The 22,137-nt window shown below is 44.5% G+C and overlaps 1 protein-coding gene across 1 annotated transcript in view; it reads left to right on the top strand.

Annotated features, from left to right (window-relative positions):
* Positions 1 to 4,238: 4,238 nt before the first annotated feature.
* LOC311111344 (immunoglobulin superfamily DCC subclass member 3-like) overlaps positions 4,239 to 22,137 on the top strand; it is a gene marked incomplete at both ends in the record, with an annotated part of 88,434 nt that continues 70,535 nt past the window's right edge. Inside the window, 2 exon segments of the mRNA XM_084154064.1 lie at positions 4,239 to 4,302; positions 14,749 to 15,054. Of these exon segments, the coding sequence (XP_084010190.1) occupies positions 4,239 to 4,302; positions 14,749 to 15,054 (370 nt within the window).

Here is a 22,137-nt window from a genome sequence, read left to right as displayed (position 1 = left end):
CCAGTGATGTACTGGGCCGTACGCACTACCCTCTGTAGCGCCTTACGGTCAGATGCCGAACAGTTGCCATACCAGGCGGTGATGCAACTGGTCAGGATGCTCTTGATGGTGTAGCTGTATAACTTTTTTGAGGATCTGGGGACCCATGCCAAATCTTTTCAGTCTCCTGAGGGGGAAAAGGTGTTGTCGTGCCCTCTTCACGACTGTCTTGGTGTGTTTGGACCATTTTTTTTTTTTTTTTTTTTTTTTTTTTTTATTATTTATTTTTTTAGTCATTTAGCAGACGCTCTTATCCAGAGCGACTTACATATATATATATTTTTTTTATACTGGCCCCCTGTGGGAATCGAACCCACAACCCTGGCGTTGCAAACGCCATGCTCTATCAACTGAGCTACATCCCTGCCGGCCATTCCCTCCCCTACCCTGGACGACGCTGGGCCAATTGTGCGCCGCCCATGAGTCTCCCGGTCGCGGCCGGCGGCGACAGAGCCTGGATTCGAACCAGGATCTCTAGTGACACAGTTAGCACTGCGATGCAGTGCATTAGACCACTGCGCCACTCAGGAGACCACTCAGGAGACCATGATAGTACGTTGGTGATGTGGACACCAAGGAACTTGAAATGCTCGATCCGCTCCACTACAGCCCCGTTGATGTTAATGGGGGCCTGTTCGGCCCGCCTTTTCCTGTAGTCCACGATCAGCTCCTTTGTCTTGCTCACATTGAGGGAGAGGTTGTTGTCCTGGCACCACACTGCCAGGTCTCTGACCTCCTCCCTATAGGCTGTCTCATCATTGTCAGTGATCAGGCCTACCACTGTTGTGTCGTCAGCAAACTTAATGATGGTGTTCGAGTCATGTTTGGCCACACAGTCGTAGGTGAACAGGGAGTACAGGAGGGGACTAAACACACACCCCTGAGGGTTGAGGATCAGCGTGGTAGACGTGTTGTTGCCTACCCTTACCACCTGGGGGTGGCCCGTCAGGAAGTCCAGGATCCAGTTGCAGAGGAAGGTGTTTAGTCCCAGGGTCCTTAGCTTAGTGATGAGCTTTGTGGGCACTATGGTGTTGAACGCTGAGCTGTAGTCAATGAACAGCATTCTCACATACATTTTTTACATTTTTAGTCATTTTAGCAGATGCTCTTATCCAGAGCGACTTACAGTTAGTGAGTGCATACATTTTTCATACTGGCCCCCCGTGGGAAACGAACCCACAACCCTGGCGTTGCAAGCGCCATGCTCTACCAAGGAACACATAGATGTTCCTTTTGTCCAGGTGGGAAAGGGCAGTCTGGAGTGCGATTGAGATTGCATCATCTGTGGATCTGTTGGGGCGGTATGCGAATTGGAGTGGGTCTAGGGTATCCGGGATGATGCTGTTGATGTGAGCCATGACCAGCCTTTCAATATTCAATATCCGTATTGAGTGAGTCACTGGTACTTCCTGCTTTAGTTTTTGCTTGTAAGCAGGAATCAGGAGGATAGAATTATGGTCAGATTTGCCAAATGGAGGGGAGGGAGAGCTTTGTATGTGTCTCTGTCTGTGGAGTAAAGGTGGTCTATAGTTTTTTACCCTCTGGTTGCACATGTGACATGCTGGTAGAAATTAGGTAAAACGGATTTAAGTTTGCCTGCATTAATATCCCCGGCCACTAGGAGCGCCACTTCTGGATGAGCATTTTCTTGTTTGCTTATGGCCTTATACAGCTCGTTGATTGCGGTCTTAGTGCCAGCATCGGTTTGTGGTGGTCAATAGACGGCTACGAATAATATAGATGAGAACTCTCTTGGTAGATAATGTGGTCTACAGCTTATCATAAGGTACTCTACCTCAGGCGAGCAATACCTCGAGACTTCTTTAGGAGGTATGTGTGGTTTTGTGATTACAATAGTTCACCTTCGAGAAAAACAGAGGCTTTATCTTTGAACATTTCACACATGTATCCCCTCCTACACATGACAGTCAGTTAATGTTGCAGACCTACAGTAGGTCTATTACTTGGTTCCATTAGGCTACCTCAAGCTGAGGCACCAGGCACTTAGAACAAGAGAGGGGGGTTAATAAGATGTAAATTAGAACCTCCAAGATTGCAATCACACCGTAAGAGGTGGGCCTCTTAAGAAAATGTAACCTGTCCATTGCTAAGGATAACTAATGACAATTTCGTTTGCATAGTATGATTGCCTTATGCATAGTGACATAATGGATTAGGATAACACCTTTGGTAGGCCTATATAAAAGCCTTTTGTTGTGTTTTGGGTAGATGGAGATTAAAGATACAATATTATCATGAAATTAATTAAAGTGGACAGAGCTACACTAAAGAGTAAACAAAGTCCATGAATAGGCATATTTACATTTTTTATGCCAAAATGTGATTGAGCCTACCTGGGCCATAGGTTAGGCCTACAGTATGCTATTGATAAAGGTGCTTATGCAATATAGCAGTACACCGCTGTTAATTTACAGGCTACTTTACCTATAGGCATATAATCTAGGCCTACTCGCAACATATTCTGAAATGTCACATTCTAAGATTACAGTAACGGTAGTCTGGATACCGGTCTTTTTAGCTAACATTCCACTTCTTTCCACTCTTGTCATTTGCCAAAGAGACTGGCCTTTCGGCATCTCAACGTTCAATATGCAGCCGGATTTACCGTGCAGTTGCTGATTGGTAGTTGGAAACATAGAGATCCTATTAAATTATTCTAATTCTTAATTATATGGTTGGAAACAACATTAATGTGTTCAATGACAACGTTATGGAAGATGGGGTGCGCGCAAACTTGGCGCAATATAGAATTCGAATTTTAAGAACAACAAACAATACCGTTCTGAAGAGGCAGTGTCAATGCAAGATCACGTTGTTTAAAATGGCTAGAGAGGACTCCGTAATGAGAGAAAAATAATGATATATTGAAAAATATTAGCCTACAAGATTTAATCGAACTACGTTTGCTTCAGTTGCATCCCATTGATGAGAGGAAAGAAACACAAAACTCACCTGTCATTTCATTCCTCGCACATGCAGATTATCATGACTTGCTTACATTTTTACAATGTTGTTATGCTAATTTCAGTTACCTATTATTTGTCCCTCTCTTAAGGAAACTTTCTGAATGGACATTGAGAGAATTAGCCAACACACACACTGTACTTTGGCAAATGACAGGAGTGGCAAGGAGTGCAATATGTAGTCTACTGGCTGAACAGAGGCGGCAACCAGGCTATAACCGCGCTTCTATTGGGGAATTCTACCTAATGATGCTGTGCTGATAAGCTGCAACAATGTTCTTCACCGTTAGATGTCACTCATCTCCTCTTGGTCGACCATGTAGCATCGTTTTTTTCCATGGTGTGGTCCAAAAGTGGTCCACAATAATTGATGCACAATAAATCACTGGAAATGTCGAGCAGCAAAAGGGGTGATTTGTGTGCGCACTTTGACATTGCCGTTTTCATTTCACATTTGAACACCTTCAACAAAAAGCATGTTGTTTTCATTTCACATTTGAACACCTTCACCAAAAATTATATTTCAGTTATTTGCCCTTTGACTAACATGATGTATTATTATATTTAATAATAATAGTAATACAACTCAACAGATAACAGCATTGTTAGAATATTATTCATAACATTAAGTATTACTATTTGTATTATAGTATTATTATAGACCTAAACTACACATTAGAAAACAATGTTAGGCTACAACTAGCAAACGTTTATACATTTGGCTTAGCCTATAAAAATGGGAATCAATTATTTGGATACAGTAGTATAATAGTAAAAAATTATGGTATAATATATATTTTTAATATAAATCCACTTGCAAACTAAACATAGCTTAATAGGGGCTTTACTATTTGCCTTGTGAGTGCAGCGGTCTGGTCGCTTTTGTTCTCAGAGTAGAGACTCCTTCAAAAGAATTAGCGAATGCAATAGATGGAGGAGGGGAGACAGATGGAAGAGAAGTGTAGTTCGTGGTAAAAGCTACAACATGGATATGTGTGTGAGGCAGCGGCTCTGGGATACAGAGGGATAGAGGAGGAGAGAGCACGAGATGCTGACAGATTCCTGATAGATGTGCAAAATGGCGCAAGCAAGTTCTACCCCAGCGAGCCACCAATTGTTGTAGCTCGGGACATAAAGAGTTAGCTGTATGTCTGTTTTCTTCGGATCGCCTCACGTTGTTTTTTCAAGTATCGTAACATATTTCAAAGTGATTAAATGGCTACCAGAAGGCTCTGCCTTGTTCCATGCTTTTTTGCATTACTCCTCAACGCTTTAGTCGGTAAGTGTTTATTGATATCATTTCTAGGCTACTACTACCTCTGCAGGATAACACCTTTTTGGAACGGAACCGCCTTTTACCCGTATCAGAAGCTGGTGCTGCAGACCAAAGATAGTGCATAATATCTAGCCCTATATATTTCTATACCGTCTCGGCTGCATACATGGTTGAATGAAACTATAGGAGCACTGACTATCTCGGCTGGCGGTGAACTTGACCATATTCTTCTCTTGCGTTTATACCTTGAACGTTCATCATCATTTGGGGAATTCAGTTCCATGCAGCATGTGTATTATATGAGTGTGTTTGTGAATGTGTGCCAATGGAATTTAGAAACCGATATTCGTATATCAAGGATCTCACACTTGAGTCCATGATGATGTGTAGCTGGCACGAACTTGTTTGACCCTCTTTGAAAATATTCTCATATTAGCCTATATAACAACACGGTTGTTGCTTTAAAAAATATTATTTAATCCATGCGCCCTATGATTTTACTGTACTGTAGCCACGTGCAGTAGCCTACGTCCTAGAAAACACATAGGTTAACCCACATAGGGTCTGTTGCATAATTGTACAATAACCTCACACCCGGAAAATGATATAGACAGATGATGATGACGATGGTGATGATAGGCTCCTACCATTGTAGCCTACGACTTGAACCAAGAAAAAGTGGTAGGCTAATAATTATCATAATTATGATGATATTGATAATAATAATAGCCTAATAATAGGCCTAACAATAATAATAAAAATAATAATAATTACAATAGGTTATGAGATTATTTTTATTTTATGATGTTTAAGTAGGCCATCCTATTAATTTAATGTATTAAAAATAAGAATGATAATGGTTTATACCCATTATGGTCCATGTGGTTCTTAGGTGTGTTTGTGTGTGTGCGTGCATGTGTGTCCTGGTGTTGGTTTGTGCCAAATACACTCTCTGTGCCAAAGAGTGCCCGAAAGACTGGTATCTCATTCCTTTCTTTCTTGGCTGTTGTCACTATGAATCCTTACCATTGATGCACACAAACCAGCATTTTATGCATTGATGGAATGTTATTACTTTTTTAATTCCATTCTATTGCCATTCCCAATATTTTCTGCTTTCCCTCTGCCTCCCTTTCCCCAACGCTTATGAAAAATAAATGTCAATATTGTGTAGGTAGGTATTTGTGTTATTCATTTAAAATGTGATAAATCTAAAACTGAATATTAAACATTTGACATAATAACAATGATATTTGGACAGTTCATACTTGCACTTGTCTGCATAGAGCATATTAGCCTTTTTTTTTATCAGAGCACTGAACACTGCTGCACTTATCATCTGTCATAGGTGGAGATAGCTTTGATTGACTGAGTCTTTGTGTAGTCAATTTATTGCTGCGAGAATGAATAAAAAAGACAGCAGTTATTGCCTGCTGAGGAGAATATTTGTACAGATGAACTTCTTTTTTAAATGTTCTTGGCTCCTTTGTTCAGTATGATTGACAGTTTTTAGTCCCTCAATGTGAGGCCCCATTTCCCAGCATGTAACCCGGATAGAGGGATGCTTTTATGATGAGCATCATGCCATAGAGACCCACAGGAGCCCACCACCCATGTAATCCCATTTCCAGTAAAGACTAGAGCAGTAGTATGTAGGGTAAGAAAGGAGGAGTGAAGGAGTAAGGAAGGAGGAGTGAAGGAGTAAGGAAGGAGGAGTGAAGGAGTAAACATGATGCATACATTTTATATTTGAGGCCTTTGGGTTATTTGTGTGTGGCTAGTGAGTGATTTATAGGGGAGTTGTTGTGATGTATTCTAGCTGCCACATCTGAGAGAAATCAAATAGCTTCAATTGATTTGTTTCACGAATCCTGCAAATACTTAATCACTTTTTGTGGCGTTTAAAGTTTCAGTCAATATGAGGAAGACCACAGAACCTCTGAGGTAAGAAGGTGTATGGTTAGAAGCTGTAGTGAAGCTTGAGTAGAACAGTCTGTCTTTTGTTTTCATTCTGCAAGGGATGACCAGAAAGCTGTGCACTGTTAGATGTTTGTTCAAAATAATGACAAATAGCAACAACAACAACAGCAACAAAAAAATCGTATTGGCTGAGCAACAGCAACGTCTCTCAATTAGCATAAAGCTTTGTTATTGGTTGTTTGGATTTGCATCTTGAAACAAATGATTTTGTTAGTCGCATTCACTATAAGGATGAGATTGTTGTTTACTTGTGTTATTCTTGTGAGCTTCGTCTTAGACCCTGTAATATAATTTGATAGGCTAGCCATAGCCTGCACACACTACTGTTATTCTTCTATGTTGGTTTGGTGAAAGATATTGATGAGTAGTCTACACAGAGACCTCAGGTGCACATATCCCATAGGGAATGACCATGTGTTGACAATGTTATGGACCATGTGTTGACAATGTCAGACCGCCGGACTACCTTTTAGAGGGAACTAGACGTAGGAATATTGTTGATTGAAGCAGGTGGGAGTTACTGCATTGGCCAGTGTGAGTCATCATCACAATGCAAACACAGGTGTAATTAGTATAAAATGTACATTTTCTTACAGCTTATAGACCATTGTTAGTACATATTTATTGTCAATATCTTCTTAATGGTGTAGTGATTTAGTCTGTGGGTCAGCTTATTGCTTTGATCATTGAAGGGTGAAGGGCACCCTGTTGCAGCTGTGTGTGTGTGTGTGTGTGTGTGTGTGTTTGTGTGTGTGTGTGTGTGTGTATGCGTGCGTGCGTGTACGTGTGCGTGTGTCTGTGTGTTTATAGTATGAGGTTCAAAAGGAAGGTCGTTGATCCATAATTGCCATAGTAAGATGCCTGTGGATAGATATCCAAACTTACAGTCTTTACTTCCAAGGTCTACCCTAGAAATCAAGATCATGTTTTGGTTGGCTGCTGTCAGAGATAGTCTGTGAGGTTGGAAGGCTTAGGTCAAAACATGGATAGCCATTTCGAAGGAAAGGCTTGGCTGAACACAAAAACTATAATTTTATTGTAATTTCCATTATTACTTCAGAGAGGAAAAAACACCATTATGGATGTTACAGAGTCTGAAACAGAGTCTAATTTCTTGATCGAAATCTAGCATGACACATTTTTTGTCAACAGAAGCCATATAACTACATAATTACAGGTAGCCTTAATAGTATACTATTAGGCTAGGCACCACACCGAATACAGTAATCGTTTTTTATCTGTATATACGTATATCAAAATGTCCATTACCAGTTGAATGTAGACACAAATATGAGATTATTTTTATTACACATTTTTTGAAATATTGTATTAAAATATGCAAATGAAGTAATATACAGGTAACTGCCAAAATAATGGAAACACCAACATAAAGTGTCTTAATAGGGTGTTGGGCCACCACAAGCCAGAACACTTTCAATGCACCTTGGCATAGATTCTACTAGTTTCTGGAACTCTAAGCATGATGGGATGTTAATAGCTTAATTAACTTTATTTCTTCCAATATACTTTGTATCCCTAAAGTGTTTCCATTATTTTGGCAGTAACCGGGACATGTGCCTTTTCCGCCAACCAGTGGTGTAAAATACTTAAGTAAAAAATAGTATTTTTGGGGGGTATCTATACTTTACTATTTATAGTTTTAACTACTTATACTTTTACTTCACTACATTCCTAAAGAAACTCCTTACATTTTTCCTGACACCCAAAAGTACTTGTTACATTTTGAATGCTTAGCAGGACCTACTGCATCTCATCTGGCGGACTCACTAAACACACATGCTTCGTTTGTTGATGATGTCTGAGATGTCTGAGTGTTGGAGTGTGCCCCTTCCAAGTAATATTTTACTGGGTGACTTACACTTTTACTTAATTAACTACATGTATGATTGACCAAAAAGTGTTATTTGGGCGATTATATGCAAGGATAGCCCAAAAATGTTATTTTGTATCTCAGATTGTTCTGGCAATTCTCACATAGAAACTTAATTGGGAGGAAGAATATTTGACATGCTTCTTACATTTGTATCACAAACCACTTTTGAGAAAATCATGATGGAAGTGGCAATTTTAGGCCTTTTTAGACCTATACATGCCTCCTGTAAGACCCTATGATCTGTGAACTGTACATGATACAGACAACATGTTGTGGTCACTCCTTCTAGTTTGCTCTAAAATATAGAGAATGTCTAGATTCTGAAAAACACATTTTCACATTCATTTATTAAACATAAAAAAGCACCCTTTTTGATGTAGCTTATTTTTAGACACATTGTTTGAAACAATATACTTTTCAAACACGTCAAGTTTCCAGAGTGGGCTCTGGTATTTTTGAAAATAAGACATATTATAATATGAGAAATTGACATTATAGGTAATTAACCAATCACAGTCCTCCTTTAGGATTGTACATTCAGCAAATCACCAGCAGAGAGAGTTCCCTTTGAATCCATTTTCCCATTCACTATGTTGGTGGTGCTGAAAGTTGAACATAACAAAAAAATTATCATAGAGCCCACTCTGGAAATTTGATGTATTGTTGCAAACAATGTCTTAAAATGAACAACTTTAAAAAGGGCACTTTTGAGATATTAATATCCATGTTTTTATTTCAGAATCTAGACATACTCCATATTCCTCCAAGATGTTGTCTGTGTCATGTACGAGTTGGCAATGGATGGTAGCCTACAGGGTTGAGTAGACTTGGCATTGAAACTGAGGAAGAGGTGGGTGCGAGAGCCTTGCTATTTCACTGAGAAGGTGAAATAAAAGAGTGGAGAACGTGATGAGACAAAGAACAGGTCCTGCTTCTGATATCTAAACAGTGTGAGGGATGACTAGATGGATGGATTCAGATACAATATTGCTATTTAAACGGTTACCACGTTTACACTCACAAGGTACTGTTATTGTGTGAGATGATTAGAGTCTTTAAAAAGTCTATGTTTTTTTGTGCATCTGTAATTGAGACCTGCCTCTTGATTGCATTGTAATGATCTGATTCAGATCTGTGACTGTATGGGTCTGATTAGACAACAACAGCAGTGGTTGCTGAAATTGAAGTGCCTCATGTGACAAGGAACAAATAACCCAGGAGTGCTTTTTACTGAGGAGGAAATTATGGGAGCATTAAGTATGCATTGTTCTGCAGTGTTCAGGATGCTCACTGTCTGTGATTGATTAAACCAAGCTTTTTATGTGTTTTTGCACCACAACAGAATGTGCTGTGATGCAGCTTTGATTGCGTGATTACTAACCATCCTCCAATAGAGGGAAGATAAACATGGGGGCTGTTGTTGATAAGAGCTTGGTTATTATTTAGCCAACTGCAGCAGTTTGGCTGTGAGGCTGTGGATGCCTCCCTCCCTCCAGTCTAGTGTACAGTAGCACGGTGGGCTTCATTGAATGCAAGTAGTAAGCCCGAGCGCGAGCCACACTTAGCCAGCACTTGTCTCTCTCAGCCTGGCAGGTTTCTGCTCTCCCACGGTGGTAATCCTAAACCCCAGGGTGTCCTTTCCCTTGTTAAAGGGAACATTAAGAGGAGGGGTCTGCCTAGCTGTGTGCGTCTCTTTCTCTCTCTCTTTGACAGTGTGGCTCTGCTCTGACCTCTGGCATCTACAGCTGTGCTGGCCTCTCTTCTCCTGTTCCACACAGCACAGCACCCAGCAGCACAGCACACAACACACACATGGCCAGCCAGCCAGCCAGCCAGCCAGCCAGCCAGCCAGCCAGCCAGCCATCCTTCCCTCCTCATCTATAAGCCTGAACCCTCTATAGCTTAGCTAGCTGCTCAGTGCTTCTGCTGTGCTCATGTGCTGGCAATGCCGTGCGTCTCTCTGTTTCTCTCTCTCCCCTCTCTCTCTTCTTACCGTCTGTTATTACGTCTCTCCTCTTCTCCTTTGTTTCCTACATGTTGATGACAAAGACAGTGTTGGAACCAGTCATGAATGTTCCATGTGGACATTCATTTTGAATGTCTTGTTGGCAGTCATCAGTGCTTTGTGAGAGTCCACAGACCTCTGAGTCTATCTGATGACATTGATGAGCCATCAGTCAAAGTTATCATTTGAAAACCTGCAGGACTCTGCTCTCTCTCCATGCTTTATTCATTTAAAAACCAATGAATTCCCTCAGCTTCCTGTTCAGCTTGAAATGACACACTGCAATACATTTAAGAATGTCTCATCTCTGTGAAATACCTTAATAAAGCCATTTTCAGCTGCTCTTGAAATCACTGACATGATATAACACAGATTCAGCTTGTTGATGTTACTACGGGCGACGAAACACTACTTGCATTGAGCTTTTATCTGGGTTTCTGATGCTTGATAACATCGATGAATGCCCTGTGACAGTTATGAAAGCTGGGCATGAAAAGCCCTTCTATATCCAGAGGTCAGAAACAGCCTCCTAAGAAAATGTATAATGTAACACTTTTGTATCCTCTAATGCATTATTCGTGTCCAGAAGCGTTTTAGTGTATAATGGGTGTTTTTTTTTTAGCTTCCATCGTTGTTTTGCCCATAACATGAAGCGTGACTGATTGCCTCTGGACCCGTGTGCTCTTTGTTTGCTGTTCATGTACTGGTAGCTGTGCTAACTGCGCTGGCTTCCTGTGTGTGTGGAACACTCAGGCATTGTTGGGGCAGCGGAGCAGAGAGCTCTGTGCAGGCAACACGGCCAGCAAGGGGTTAAATATTTCACCACCCCTTTGTTTTTCAGAGGCGGTAGCACTGATGTCTCTTTGGTCTTGTAGCAGCTTTACTTCGCAGAGAGAGATGGAGGGAAACGGTTCGAAAGGAGAGCATGTCAATGCATTCCTTGTCTGCACCTAAAGGGGAGTATTCCTGGGCTGGAATTTGAGGGATGACGCCGGTCCTCTGTGCTGACCCCTGTGCTGTCCCTCCCGCTCAAACTCCCTCCCCCCCGGGTCTAGCCAGATTCCTGGGTCCGAGGCAGGGACTGTTAGTGCTTAGTCCTTCAGCAGCTGAAACCTGATACTGAGAGCAAGGAGGTGCATGAGAGTCCTCTAAGCTCTACTTATATGGCACCAAGTCAGGTCAGCCTGTTTACATCCTTTATTTATTGTTCTCTCTCCTTCTTTTCCCTCTCGGAACCACAGACACTAAAGATTTCTCTCTGTTAGCTTATGGTAGAGAAATTAACATTACATTCTCTGGCAACAGCTCTGGTGGACATTCCTGCAGTCAGCATGCCAATTGCACACTCCCTCAAAACTGTGGCATTGTGTTGTGTGACAAAACTGCACATTGTATTGTCCCCAGCACAAGGTGCACCTGTGTAATGATCACGCTGTTTAATCAGGTTCTTGATATGCCACACCTGTCAGGTGGATGGATTGTCTTAACAAAGGAGAAATGCTAACTAACAGGGATGTAAAAAAAATTGTGCACAAAAGGTGAGAGAAATAAGCTTTTTGTGCATATGGAAAATGTATTTTATTTCAGCTCATGAAACATGGGACCAACACTTTACATGTTGCGTTTATATATCAGTGTAGATGGACACTAGATGGAGAGTCCTCAATCAGCTTTGATGTGTGATCTCTCTCTCTCTCTCTCTCTCTCTCTCTCTCGCTCTCTTTGTCTCTCTGTCTCGCTCCCTCTCACCAGAGCTCAAATGCCACCAGGTCAGGGGAAGAGGAAAGAGTCTTCCAGTTATGTTGCTGTAAGGCAAAAATGAAATGAGTGCAGGAGATAAAAAGATGACAACAGACAGTCCCCAGCGACCTTGGCCATAATCTTTAGCCTCTTTTTCTGTCTGCCCACAAAATGCAATGCTTGTGTCTCTGTAAAGCAGACAATTCGAAACCTTCTCTGTTGCATTCCGCTATTGATCTGAGCAATTCTGTATTCAAGCCATTCAAAATGCAGTCATTTGAGTTGCTGACCTGAATGAATGTTTATAACAGCCTCTCTGTACCAGCAGCCTTCAGGGCCTTAACAGCCTACACTCTAAAGAGTAAAGGTTCCTGGAGGATCCTTTAGGGGTTCTTCAAATTGAAACTGTGGGGGTACCTTCTTCAAAGAACCCCTTTTAATGGATCCTCAAATAACCTTTTGAATAACCTTTTGGGGTAAATTGTATTATTATTATTATTATTATTATTATTATTAATAATAATATTAATAATACACATAAAAATAACACAATATTTTAGTTGTCAGTGTTTATGATTTTAGTGGCAAAGCAGAATAAAAAAAATCTAAATATGAGGTAAACTCCTAGCAGAGCCCTAAATCCAATGGGTATATCTTTTTTTGATAAGGGTTTTCATACACATACCTTGTCCATAATGTAGAGGCCTATGGGATTTTCATTGAAGAGGTAAGGGAGGAGGATGGTACATGTGATCTGCATAACATACCAATACCAATTTACATATCTTTGTATGCCTCCTCGTCTGTATACCTGCAGACACAGACACAAAAGTGAGCAGTTCATTCATCTGCACCCAATACAGCTAGCCTTCAACATATTCTTATAGTATACATATTCTTACTATTTTTGTATTGATATCCATTGAATTGTGTCCATTTTATGTTTTAGAAAGATTTGCACAAATATGAAAAGATAGATGGTATCATCATAAAACAATATCAATTTAGATCATACAAGGGACAAACCTTACCTTAAATTGAGGATATCTTTACATCTTTACAAGTCCTTTCAAATTAAAATCCAAATGTTTCAGTTGGGCAGTTAGGTTCCTGCAAGAACCCCCACCAACTAAGAAGGTTCCTCGATGAACCCCACCTCCTATGGGGTTCTTGGAATAACTTTTTGGGGGCAATTTTCAGTGCCAAGAACCCTAAGGTTCTTTGGAGAACTTTGAGGATCTTAGAAGAACCCCTAATTTTTAGAGTGTACAAACACCGGCTGAATTCCATTTTATCTCTGGCAGAACAAGCAGATTTCAAAGTGACAATCACATAATCGCTGTCACCTTGCTCTTGGTATTGATGATTGACCTTGCAGGTGATTACAGAGTAAGGAAACATCAAAGTGGCCCAGCAATAAGGCAGGAAATTGCCAGGGACCTCACAATACAATATTATCACGATACTCATGATTCTATATGTATTGTGATTCGATACTGTGATTTTATTGATATTCGATGTTCCAAACATATTACTCACCATATGTCTGCTGCAGAGGGACAAGAGAGAGTCATGAGAAAACAAGTTTGTATCAGTCATGGAAATAAAAGTGCTGAAAACAAATTGTCTACCTATTTAATAAGAAGATTGAGAACAAGCAGAAAAATACTGGAGTTTTGGTGCAGGTACAGCCAACTAGCATAAAAATAATATTACTGATATTGTCAAAAGATACGATATATCAATAAAAATAATATCCTGATATGCAGTGGTGTGAAGTACTTAAGTAAAAATACTTTAAAGTACTACTTAAGTAGTTTTTTGGGGTATCTGTACTTTACTATTTCTTGGGGGGAAAACTTTTACTTTTACTTCACTGCATTCCTAAAGAAAATAATGTACTTTTTACTCCTTACATTTTCTCTGATACCCAAAAGTACTCGTTACATTTTGAATGCTTAGCGGGACAGGAAAATGGTCCAATTCACACACTTATCAAGAGAACATCCCTGGTCATCCCTACTGCCTCTGATCTGGCGGACTCACTAAACACAAATGCTTTGTTTGTAAATTATGTCTGGCTATCCGCAAATAAAATAAAAAACAAGAAAATTGTGCCGTCTGGTTTACTTAGTATAAGGAATTTGAAACGATTTATAATTTTACTTTTGATACTTAAGTATAAACCAAATACTTTTCGAGTTTTACTAAAGTAGTATTTCACTGGGTGACTTTCACTTTTACTTAAGGCATTTTCTATTAAGGTATCTTTACTTTTACTCAAGTATGACAATTGAGTGCTTTTTCCGACACTGCCGATATGTACCTGTATCGATTTTTTCCTCCATCACTAGCCAGCAATGTGTTCTGTTTGTTACGATGGCAGAACGAGACGGTATTGAGTGCATCATGTCTCAAAAGCAGTAGGTAGGCGGATTGTTAGCAGCACATCATTGTGGCTTATTATGGGACTTGAAGCTGGCAGACAGTGGCATGCACAGTAATCAGACAGTATACAATTATTGTGCTTTTTTATTCTATATCACACATCAATATCTGCCACAACAACTCCATGGTTGCTTTGTGTTTAGAAAGGATTGACCAGTTGTTCCCTCTACATTCACATGGCCGTCTATTATCATGTGCTTGTAGGTGTGGATAGTTCATTGTCACTGTGCTGGAAAGCATGTTCGTGCTAGTGAGTGTGAATGAATTATCTTGAGACTAAACTCTAACCCAGCTTGCTAAGGCTGTTTGCTCATGGGCACTGTGTGTATTTTGTGTGTAGCTGTGTAGGTGTAACGTGTGTATTTCTGTGCTGTTTGTGTAGGTGTGACATCGGGAGCAGAGCTCTCCTTCACCCTGGAGCCTAGTGATATCATCGCGGTGCAGAAGCAGCCCCTCATGCTGCACTGTCAGGTGGACGGCATCCCACCAATCACCACACAGTGGAGGAGGAATGGAATCCTCCTGGTGGACGACCAATACTACACCATGTTCCACAACGGCTCTCTGCTGATTGGATGCTTCCAGAGGACCAAGTCTGACGGTTCCACTGATGAGGGGGACTATGAGTGCATGGGCCAGAACTCCTTTGGTCTGGTGGTGAGCCGCAGGGCCAGGGTGCAGGCTGCCAGTAAGTGTCCCCTTAATAAGCTTGCTATGGGGGTTATTACTGCCATGGTATTACCATGTTATTAAAAAGCATAATTAGCAATTACCAACATATTACCAACATTGGTAACAGGAGAGGTATTTGTTGATTGCTAGCAAGGATGACTCGATGAATACAATGAATATGAATACAATAACTCAATAATATGTACCGGTAGGTTTATGTTTAAATCTGCAGAATTTGTTGTCATCACTATTGTTGCAAGGTGGTGAAATCTGACATTGGGTTTGTCAACCATGTCTACAGTATGTCTCTCATGTAGCCAACCACTGCTGGATACGTGGCTGTACGGTCAGAGTAACCAGCAGGCTACTGTATTTACCAAGCTTTAATATTGGAGCCACATTATGTTTGGATGAGCCCAATATGAGCGACTTGGGAGCCAGGGAGATGGATTTGATGGTTTGACAAAGAAGCCTTATTTCCACAGCAGAAGCCTTATCCCCCCCCCCCCCCCCCCCCCCACCACCACCCTTTGTGTAATGTTGCAGGTCCCTAGTAATATTTCATACTTAATCTGTGCTCTTCTCTGGAATTTACCATTAGCAAGCCTTCATACTTGGCGTTCACACTGCATTGTCATGCCTGCAGTAATCTCAAAGTGTTGCTGATGGCCCTCTCACTCCGCTCTAGCCACAAAGCTCTTTTTGGAATTAACTTGAGTTCCACATCAAGTGCTAAGCATTGGAACCATGGCCCAGTGATAACATACTTATAATCTGTCTCTTTAGTGGAGAGGAAATGTGGCTGTTTGGTTGAGACAGTCTCTCAGAGCAGTCAATATTGAACTCTATCCTACTCTCTCTCTCTCTTTCTCTCTTTTTTCTCTCCTGTTCCATTTCTCTCCCTCTCTCTCTCCATCCCCATCTCCATTTGTGTATCCCTCCATCAAAAAAGCCACCCCCCTGTCCTCTAGCCCTCTACTCTGTTTGACCAGACATGTGGCTGTTATTTGGAGAGAGACAGCACAGCACTGTGCTGGACACTGCCTCGTCTCTTATTCCTGCCTTGCGTTTCTCATTCTGATACTGTAGCTATGTACACTGCACAGTGAATGTGTAGATTACACTGTAAACCTACAGATATTGCATTGTCAAGGCTGGGCTTGACTTGACTGGAAATGGAAGAAAACATAGATGGTCATTTAAATGCATAGACAGTATGGCTTACACAGTTTAGTTATTCCAGTGGAGGCTGCTGAGGGGAGGACGGCTCATAATAATGGCTGGTATGGCGTCAATGGAGTGGTATCAACCACATGGAAACCATGTTTTTTGATACCATTCCATTGACTCCATTCCAGCCATTATTATGAGCCATCCTCCCCTCAGCAGCCTCCACTGAGTTATTCTCAAAGTGAATGTGTTATGCTATGTGGCGCTTGTTATTTTCAAATTGTCTTGTCTTCTTGCTTTATGAGGCTTTGGTTCCACAGAAGAGACGCTCAAGACATGGGTGATTGTAATTGAACAGTAAAGTGACCATAGAGAAGAGGATTGATCGTGTCTTAAGGTAGCTACAGTAATTGATGTGGTCTCGAAGCTTAAGCAACAGCCTTTGGCCTTTAACAACTAATAGGAGATCCTTTGTATTGAACTCTGTACATTCATATATTTGTTAATGATGATGTGGTGTGCTCCAGTGCTCCATTGCTGCATAGTGCTGTAGAACAATAGGCAAACCCATCTGTTTCTGTGGAAGAAAAAAACATCAAATGTCAGTGCCTTACACTGGAGAACAATGGGTAAATTGAATGTGCGGTATTCTTTTAAAAAACCTTTGTGTTTGCACACACACACACACACTTGCCTACAGTATAATACCTGAAATGCGCAGGCATCCGCTCACTCCAAAGGTCGTGGGGAGACGTCGGAGCAGTCATAACAATACCTTTGTGATACTGTACAGTTAAGCATTTCTGAAAGCTCTTCTGGGCTGCGTCGAGTTACACACTGACAGACAAAGGCTGGCAGAGGGCTTCGATTCCTGCCCTGTGTGTAACACAGGCCAGGAAGGAGACAGCTCACTGCTGTGCTGTTGTGTCCATGCAGCCTCGCCGCTCAATGGGACCGAGGTGGCTAAGTGGTCACGGGAAGGGCCTCGCGTCTCGCAGGCCACGGGAAAAAGTAATCCCTATGCAATGGCGGTGCCAGACACAAGAAACCTTTTAAAACCTCCCTAGGGAGTCTTTCTCTCAAAAGTCAGCCCATAGTTACCGTTTTAGCACCTCCCTGCTATTACATGAGAGAAAATCCAGGATATGGCAAATCCATGAATTATTATTGTCAAAGGCTGATGTGGATGTGGTGTTGGTGTCAAGAGTTGCTGTAGGTAGGTGTGGTGTGGAATCAGGCGCAGGACGCAGAAGTTAAGTCCAAACAAAGTCTTTAGTAGATCAACACAAAATAATCCAAGAACAGCCCGGAGGCGAGAAAAGCGAGCACAGGCGTAACCAAACGGGCGCACTAAACATGTGCGTAAATCTCTCCTAAAACAACAAGGAGGCAAACTACTAAATAGCGCACCAAAATAGGTAGCGCAGCAACACGGCAAGAAAACAATTACACACAACACCTAACTAACAACAAGGAACTAAATAGGGTGCTTAATGAGACATAACACAAAACAGGTGTGACAAACAGACAAAACCAATCAAACAAGAAACATAGAACGGTGGCAGCTAGTACTCCGGAGACGACGACCGCCGAAACCTGCCCGAACAAGGAGGAGGGGCCGCCTCGGCCGAAACCATGACAGTACCCCCCCCTTGACGTGCGGCTCCAGCCGTGCGCCGCCCCCGGCCTCGGGGACGACCAGGAGGACGCGGAGCAGGGCGCGTAGGATGACCACGATGGAATTCGATCAGCAGGGACGGATCCAGAATGTCCCTCCTCGGCACCCAGCACCGCTCCTCCGGACCGTACCCCTCCCACTCCACGAGATATTGGAGACCCCCCATCCGGCGTCTCGAATCCAGGATGGTCCGAACAGTGTACGCCGGAGCCCCCTCGATGTCCAACGGGGGCGGAGGAGTCTCCTCAATCTCAAAGTCCTGGAGTGGACCAGCTACCACCGGCCTGAGGAGAGACACATGGAACGAGGGGTTAATATTCTTGTAATCAATGGGCAGTTGTAACCTGTAACACACCTCGTTCAATCTCCTCAGGACTTTAAAAGGCCCCACAAACCGCCGACCCAGCTTCCGGCAGGGCAGGCAGAGGGGCAGGTTTCTGGTTGAGAGCCAGACTCGATCTCCAGGTGCGTACACTGGCCCCTCACTGCGGTGTAGGTCGGCGCTCGTCTTCTGTCGACGGATGGCTCGCTGCAGATGGACGTGTGCAGCGTTCCACGTCTCCTCCGAGCGCCGCACCCACTCATCCACAGCAGGGGCCTCGATCTGGCTCTCATGCCAAGGTGCCAGAACCGGCTGGTACCCTAACACACACTGGAAAGGGGTTAGTCTAGTGGAGGAGTGGCGGAGAGAGTTCTGTGCCATCTTGGCCCAGGGCACATATCTCACCCACTCCTCCGGCCGGCCCTGACAATATGACCTCAGAAACCTACCCACATCCTGGTTGACTCGTTCGACCTGCCCATTACTCTCCGGGTGGTAACCCGAGGTAAGGCTCACCGAGACCCCCAACCGTTCCATAAAGGCTCTCCAGACTCTGGAGGTAAACTGGGGGCCTCGATCGGACACTATATCCTCGGGTACCCCGTAATGCCGGAAGACGTGAGTAAATAGAGCCTCAGCGGTCTGTAGGGCAGTAGGAAGACCCGGCATGGGAAGGAGACGACAGGCCTTCGAGAACCGATCCACAACGACCAGGATGGTGGTATTCCCTTGTGAGGAGGGAAGGTCGGTAACAAAATCCACCGAGAGGTGAGACCAGGGTCGCTGTGGAACGGGCAGGGGTTGTAATTTACCCCTGGGCAAGTGTCTGGGCGCCTTACACTGGGCACACACTGAGCAGGAGGAGACATAAACCCTCACATCCCTGGCTAACGTTGGCCACCAGTACTTCGTACTAAGGCAGTGCACTGTCCGGCCAATACCTGGATGTCCAGAGGAGGGTGACGTGTGAGCCCAATAAATCAGCCGATCCCGGACCTCGAGCGGGACGTACGTCCGACCCACCGGACACTGTAGAGGGCTAGGGTCGGTGCGTAATGCCCGCTCGATCTCCGCATCGACTTCCCACACCACCGGTGCCACCAGACAAGACTCCGGTAGTATGGGAATGGGCTCCACGCACCTCTCCTCCGTGTCATACCGCCGGGACAGGGCATCTGCCTTCCCGTTCTGGGACCCAGGGATGTAAGTGATCTTGAACACAAACCGGGCGAGAAACATAGTCCATCGAGCCTGGCGAGGATTCAGTCTCCTAGCTGCCCGAATGTATTCCAGGTTACGGTGGTCGGTCAGAATGAGGAAAGGGTGTTGAGCCCCCTCAAGCCAATGCCTCCACACCTTTAGGGCCTGTACTACGGCTAACAGCTCCCTGTCCCCTACGTCATAATTCCGCTCCGCCGGACTGAGCTTCTTAGAATAAAAAGCACAGGGGCGGAGCTTAGGTGGTGTGCCGGACCGTTGTGAAAGAACTGCCCCGATACCGGCCTCAGACGCGTCCACCTCTACTTGGAAGGGTAAAGCGGGATCCGGGTGCGCCAGCACCGGAGCCGAGGTAAACAGGTCCTTCAGTCTCCCAAAGGCCCTGTCCGCCTCAGCCGACCACTGCAAGCGCACCGGACCCCCCTTCAGAAGAGACGTTATGGGAGCTGCCACCTGTCCAAAACCCCGGATAAACCTCCGGTAGTAATTCGCAAAACCCAAGAACCGCTGCACCTCTTTAACTGTAGTTGGGGTTTGCCAATTACGCACGGCAGACACTCGGTCCACCTCCATTCTCACCCCTGACGCAGACAACTGGTAACCCAAAAAGGAAACTGACTCCTGAAAGAACAGACATTTCTCGGCTTTGACGTACAGGTCATGCTCCAACAGTCTCCTCAATACCCTGCGCACCAGGGCTACATGCTCGGCCCAAGTAGAACTGTACACAAGAATATCATCTATGTACACCACTACTCCCTGCGCCTGCATGTCCCGGAAAATCTCATCTACAAACGATTGGAAGACTGATGGAGCATTCATTAACCCATATGGCATGACGAGATACTCGTAATGGCCGGAGGTAGTACTAAATGCTGTCTTCCACTCATCGCCCTCCCTAATGCGCACCAAGTTATATGCGCTCCTGAGGTCCAATTTTGTGAAGAACCGTGCCCCGTGTAATGACTCCGTCATGGTCGCAATCAGCGGGAGTGGATAACTATATTTCACAGTCACCTGATTGAGACCGCGGTAATCAATACACGGACGCAAACCTCCATCCTTTTTCTTCACAAAAAAGAAGCTCGAGGACGCGGGAGAAGTGGAAGGCCGTATGTATCCCTGTCTCAGAGACTCTGCAATGTAAGTCTCATTGCCCTTTTCTCCTCCTGTGACAAAGGATACACATGGCTCCGCGGGAGCGCAGCTCCTATCTGGAGGTCTATCGCACAATCCCCCTGTCTATGAGGCGGCAACCGTGCCGCTCTGGTCTTACTAAACACGAGTGCCAAATCCTCATACTCAGGCGGAATGTGCAGTGCTGGCATCTGGTTCGGGCTCTCCACCGAGGTCGCCCCTACGGAAACACCCAGACATAGCCCCTCACACTGAGCAGACCACCCTTTAAGAGCCTTCTCTCGCCACGAAATCGTAGGATCATGGGTAATCAACCAGGGAAGCCCCAGTACCACCGGATACGCAGGAGAATCGATCAGATAGAGTTGAATCGTCTCCTCATGACCCCCCTGCGTCATCATCCTAAGTGGCGCTGTGACCTCCCCAATCAACCCAGATCCTAACGGACGACTATCTAAGGCATGTACAGGGAAGGGCTTATCGACTGGAAGGAGGGGAATCCCTAACTTAACACAGAATTTACGATCTACAAAATTCCCAGCTGCGCCTGAATCGACTAGCGCCTTATGCTGGGAACGAGGTGCAACCTGTGGGAAACAAACAGGTAATGTAATGTGTACGACAGAAAGCTCTGGGTAAGTAGGGCGCCTACTCACCTGGGAGGACTCCCCAATGTGTGACCTGCCATCTCCCTCACCAGGGGACCCTCCCCAGCACCTAGCCGCGGTGTGCCCTCCGCGGCCACAGTTGGTGCAGGAGACTGCCCCCCTCGGGCTCCTACCTCTCCTCCCTCTAGCGCCAGCACCTCCAAGCTCCATCGGGCTCGGCTCGGAGGCGCTGGAGGGTGGAATGGGAGGCCCCCACCTGGGACGTCCGCGGGTCGCGAGCAGGGTGTCCAGCCGAATGGCCATGTCCACCAACTGGTCAAATGTTAGTGTAGTATCCCTGCACGCTAACTCTCTGCGGACGTCCTCCCGAAGGCTACATCTAAAGTGGTCTATGAGGGCCCTCTCATTCCACCCTGCATCTGCCGCCAGAGTCCGGAACTCCAGCGCAAACTCTTGAGCGCTCCTCATCCCCTGTCGGAGGTGGAATAGACGCTCCCCCGCCGCCTTCCCCTCTGGTGGATGGTCGAAGACAGCACGGAAGCGGCGGGAGAACTCCGCATAGGTGACTGTGGCGGCGTCTATTCCCCTCCATTCGGCGTTGGCCCACTCCAACGCCTTGCCGGTGAGACAGGAGATGAGGGCGGAAACGCTCTCGTATCCCGAGGGCGCCGGGTGTATGGTGGCAAGGTAGAGCTCCACTTGTAATAGGAACCCCTGACACCCGGCAGCGGTGCCGTCGTACGCCCTCGGGAGCGAGAGCCGAATCCCACTGGGTTCCGGTAGTTGGACGGGCGTGTGTCCGATGGTGATGGTGCGATAGGTGGGGGTGTGGGTACCCCGCTTGTCTCCCATCGATGGAGGGTGTTCATGACGCGGTCCAAGGCGTGCCCGATCTGGTTGATTCGATCCTCTTGACCACGAAAACGCTCCTCCATGACGTCGGTGGGTGCTCCTGCTGATTCCATA

The sequence above is a fragment of the Coregonus lavaretus genome (genome assembly GCF_964263955.1).
Source record: "Coregonus lavaretus genome assembly, chromosome: 37".
In the NCBI taxonomy this organism is placed as follows: domain Eukaryota; kingdom Metazoa; phylum Chordata; class Actinopteri; order Salmoniformes; family Salmonidae; genus Coregonus; species Coregonus lavaretus.
Note: the sequence above shows the minus strand (reverse complement) of the source record. Positions and strands in the feature narration are given on the sequence as shown.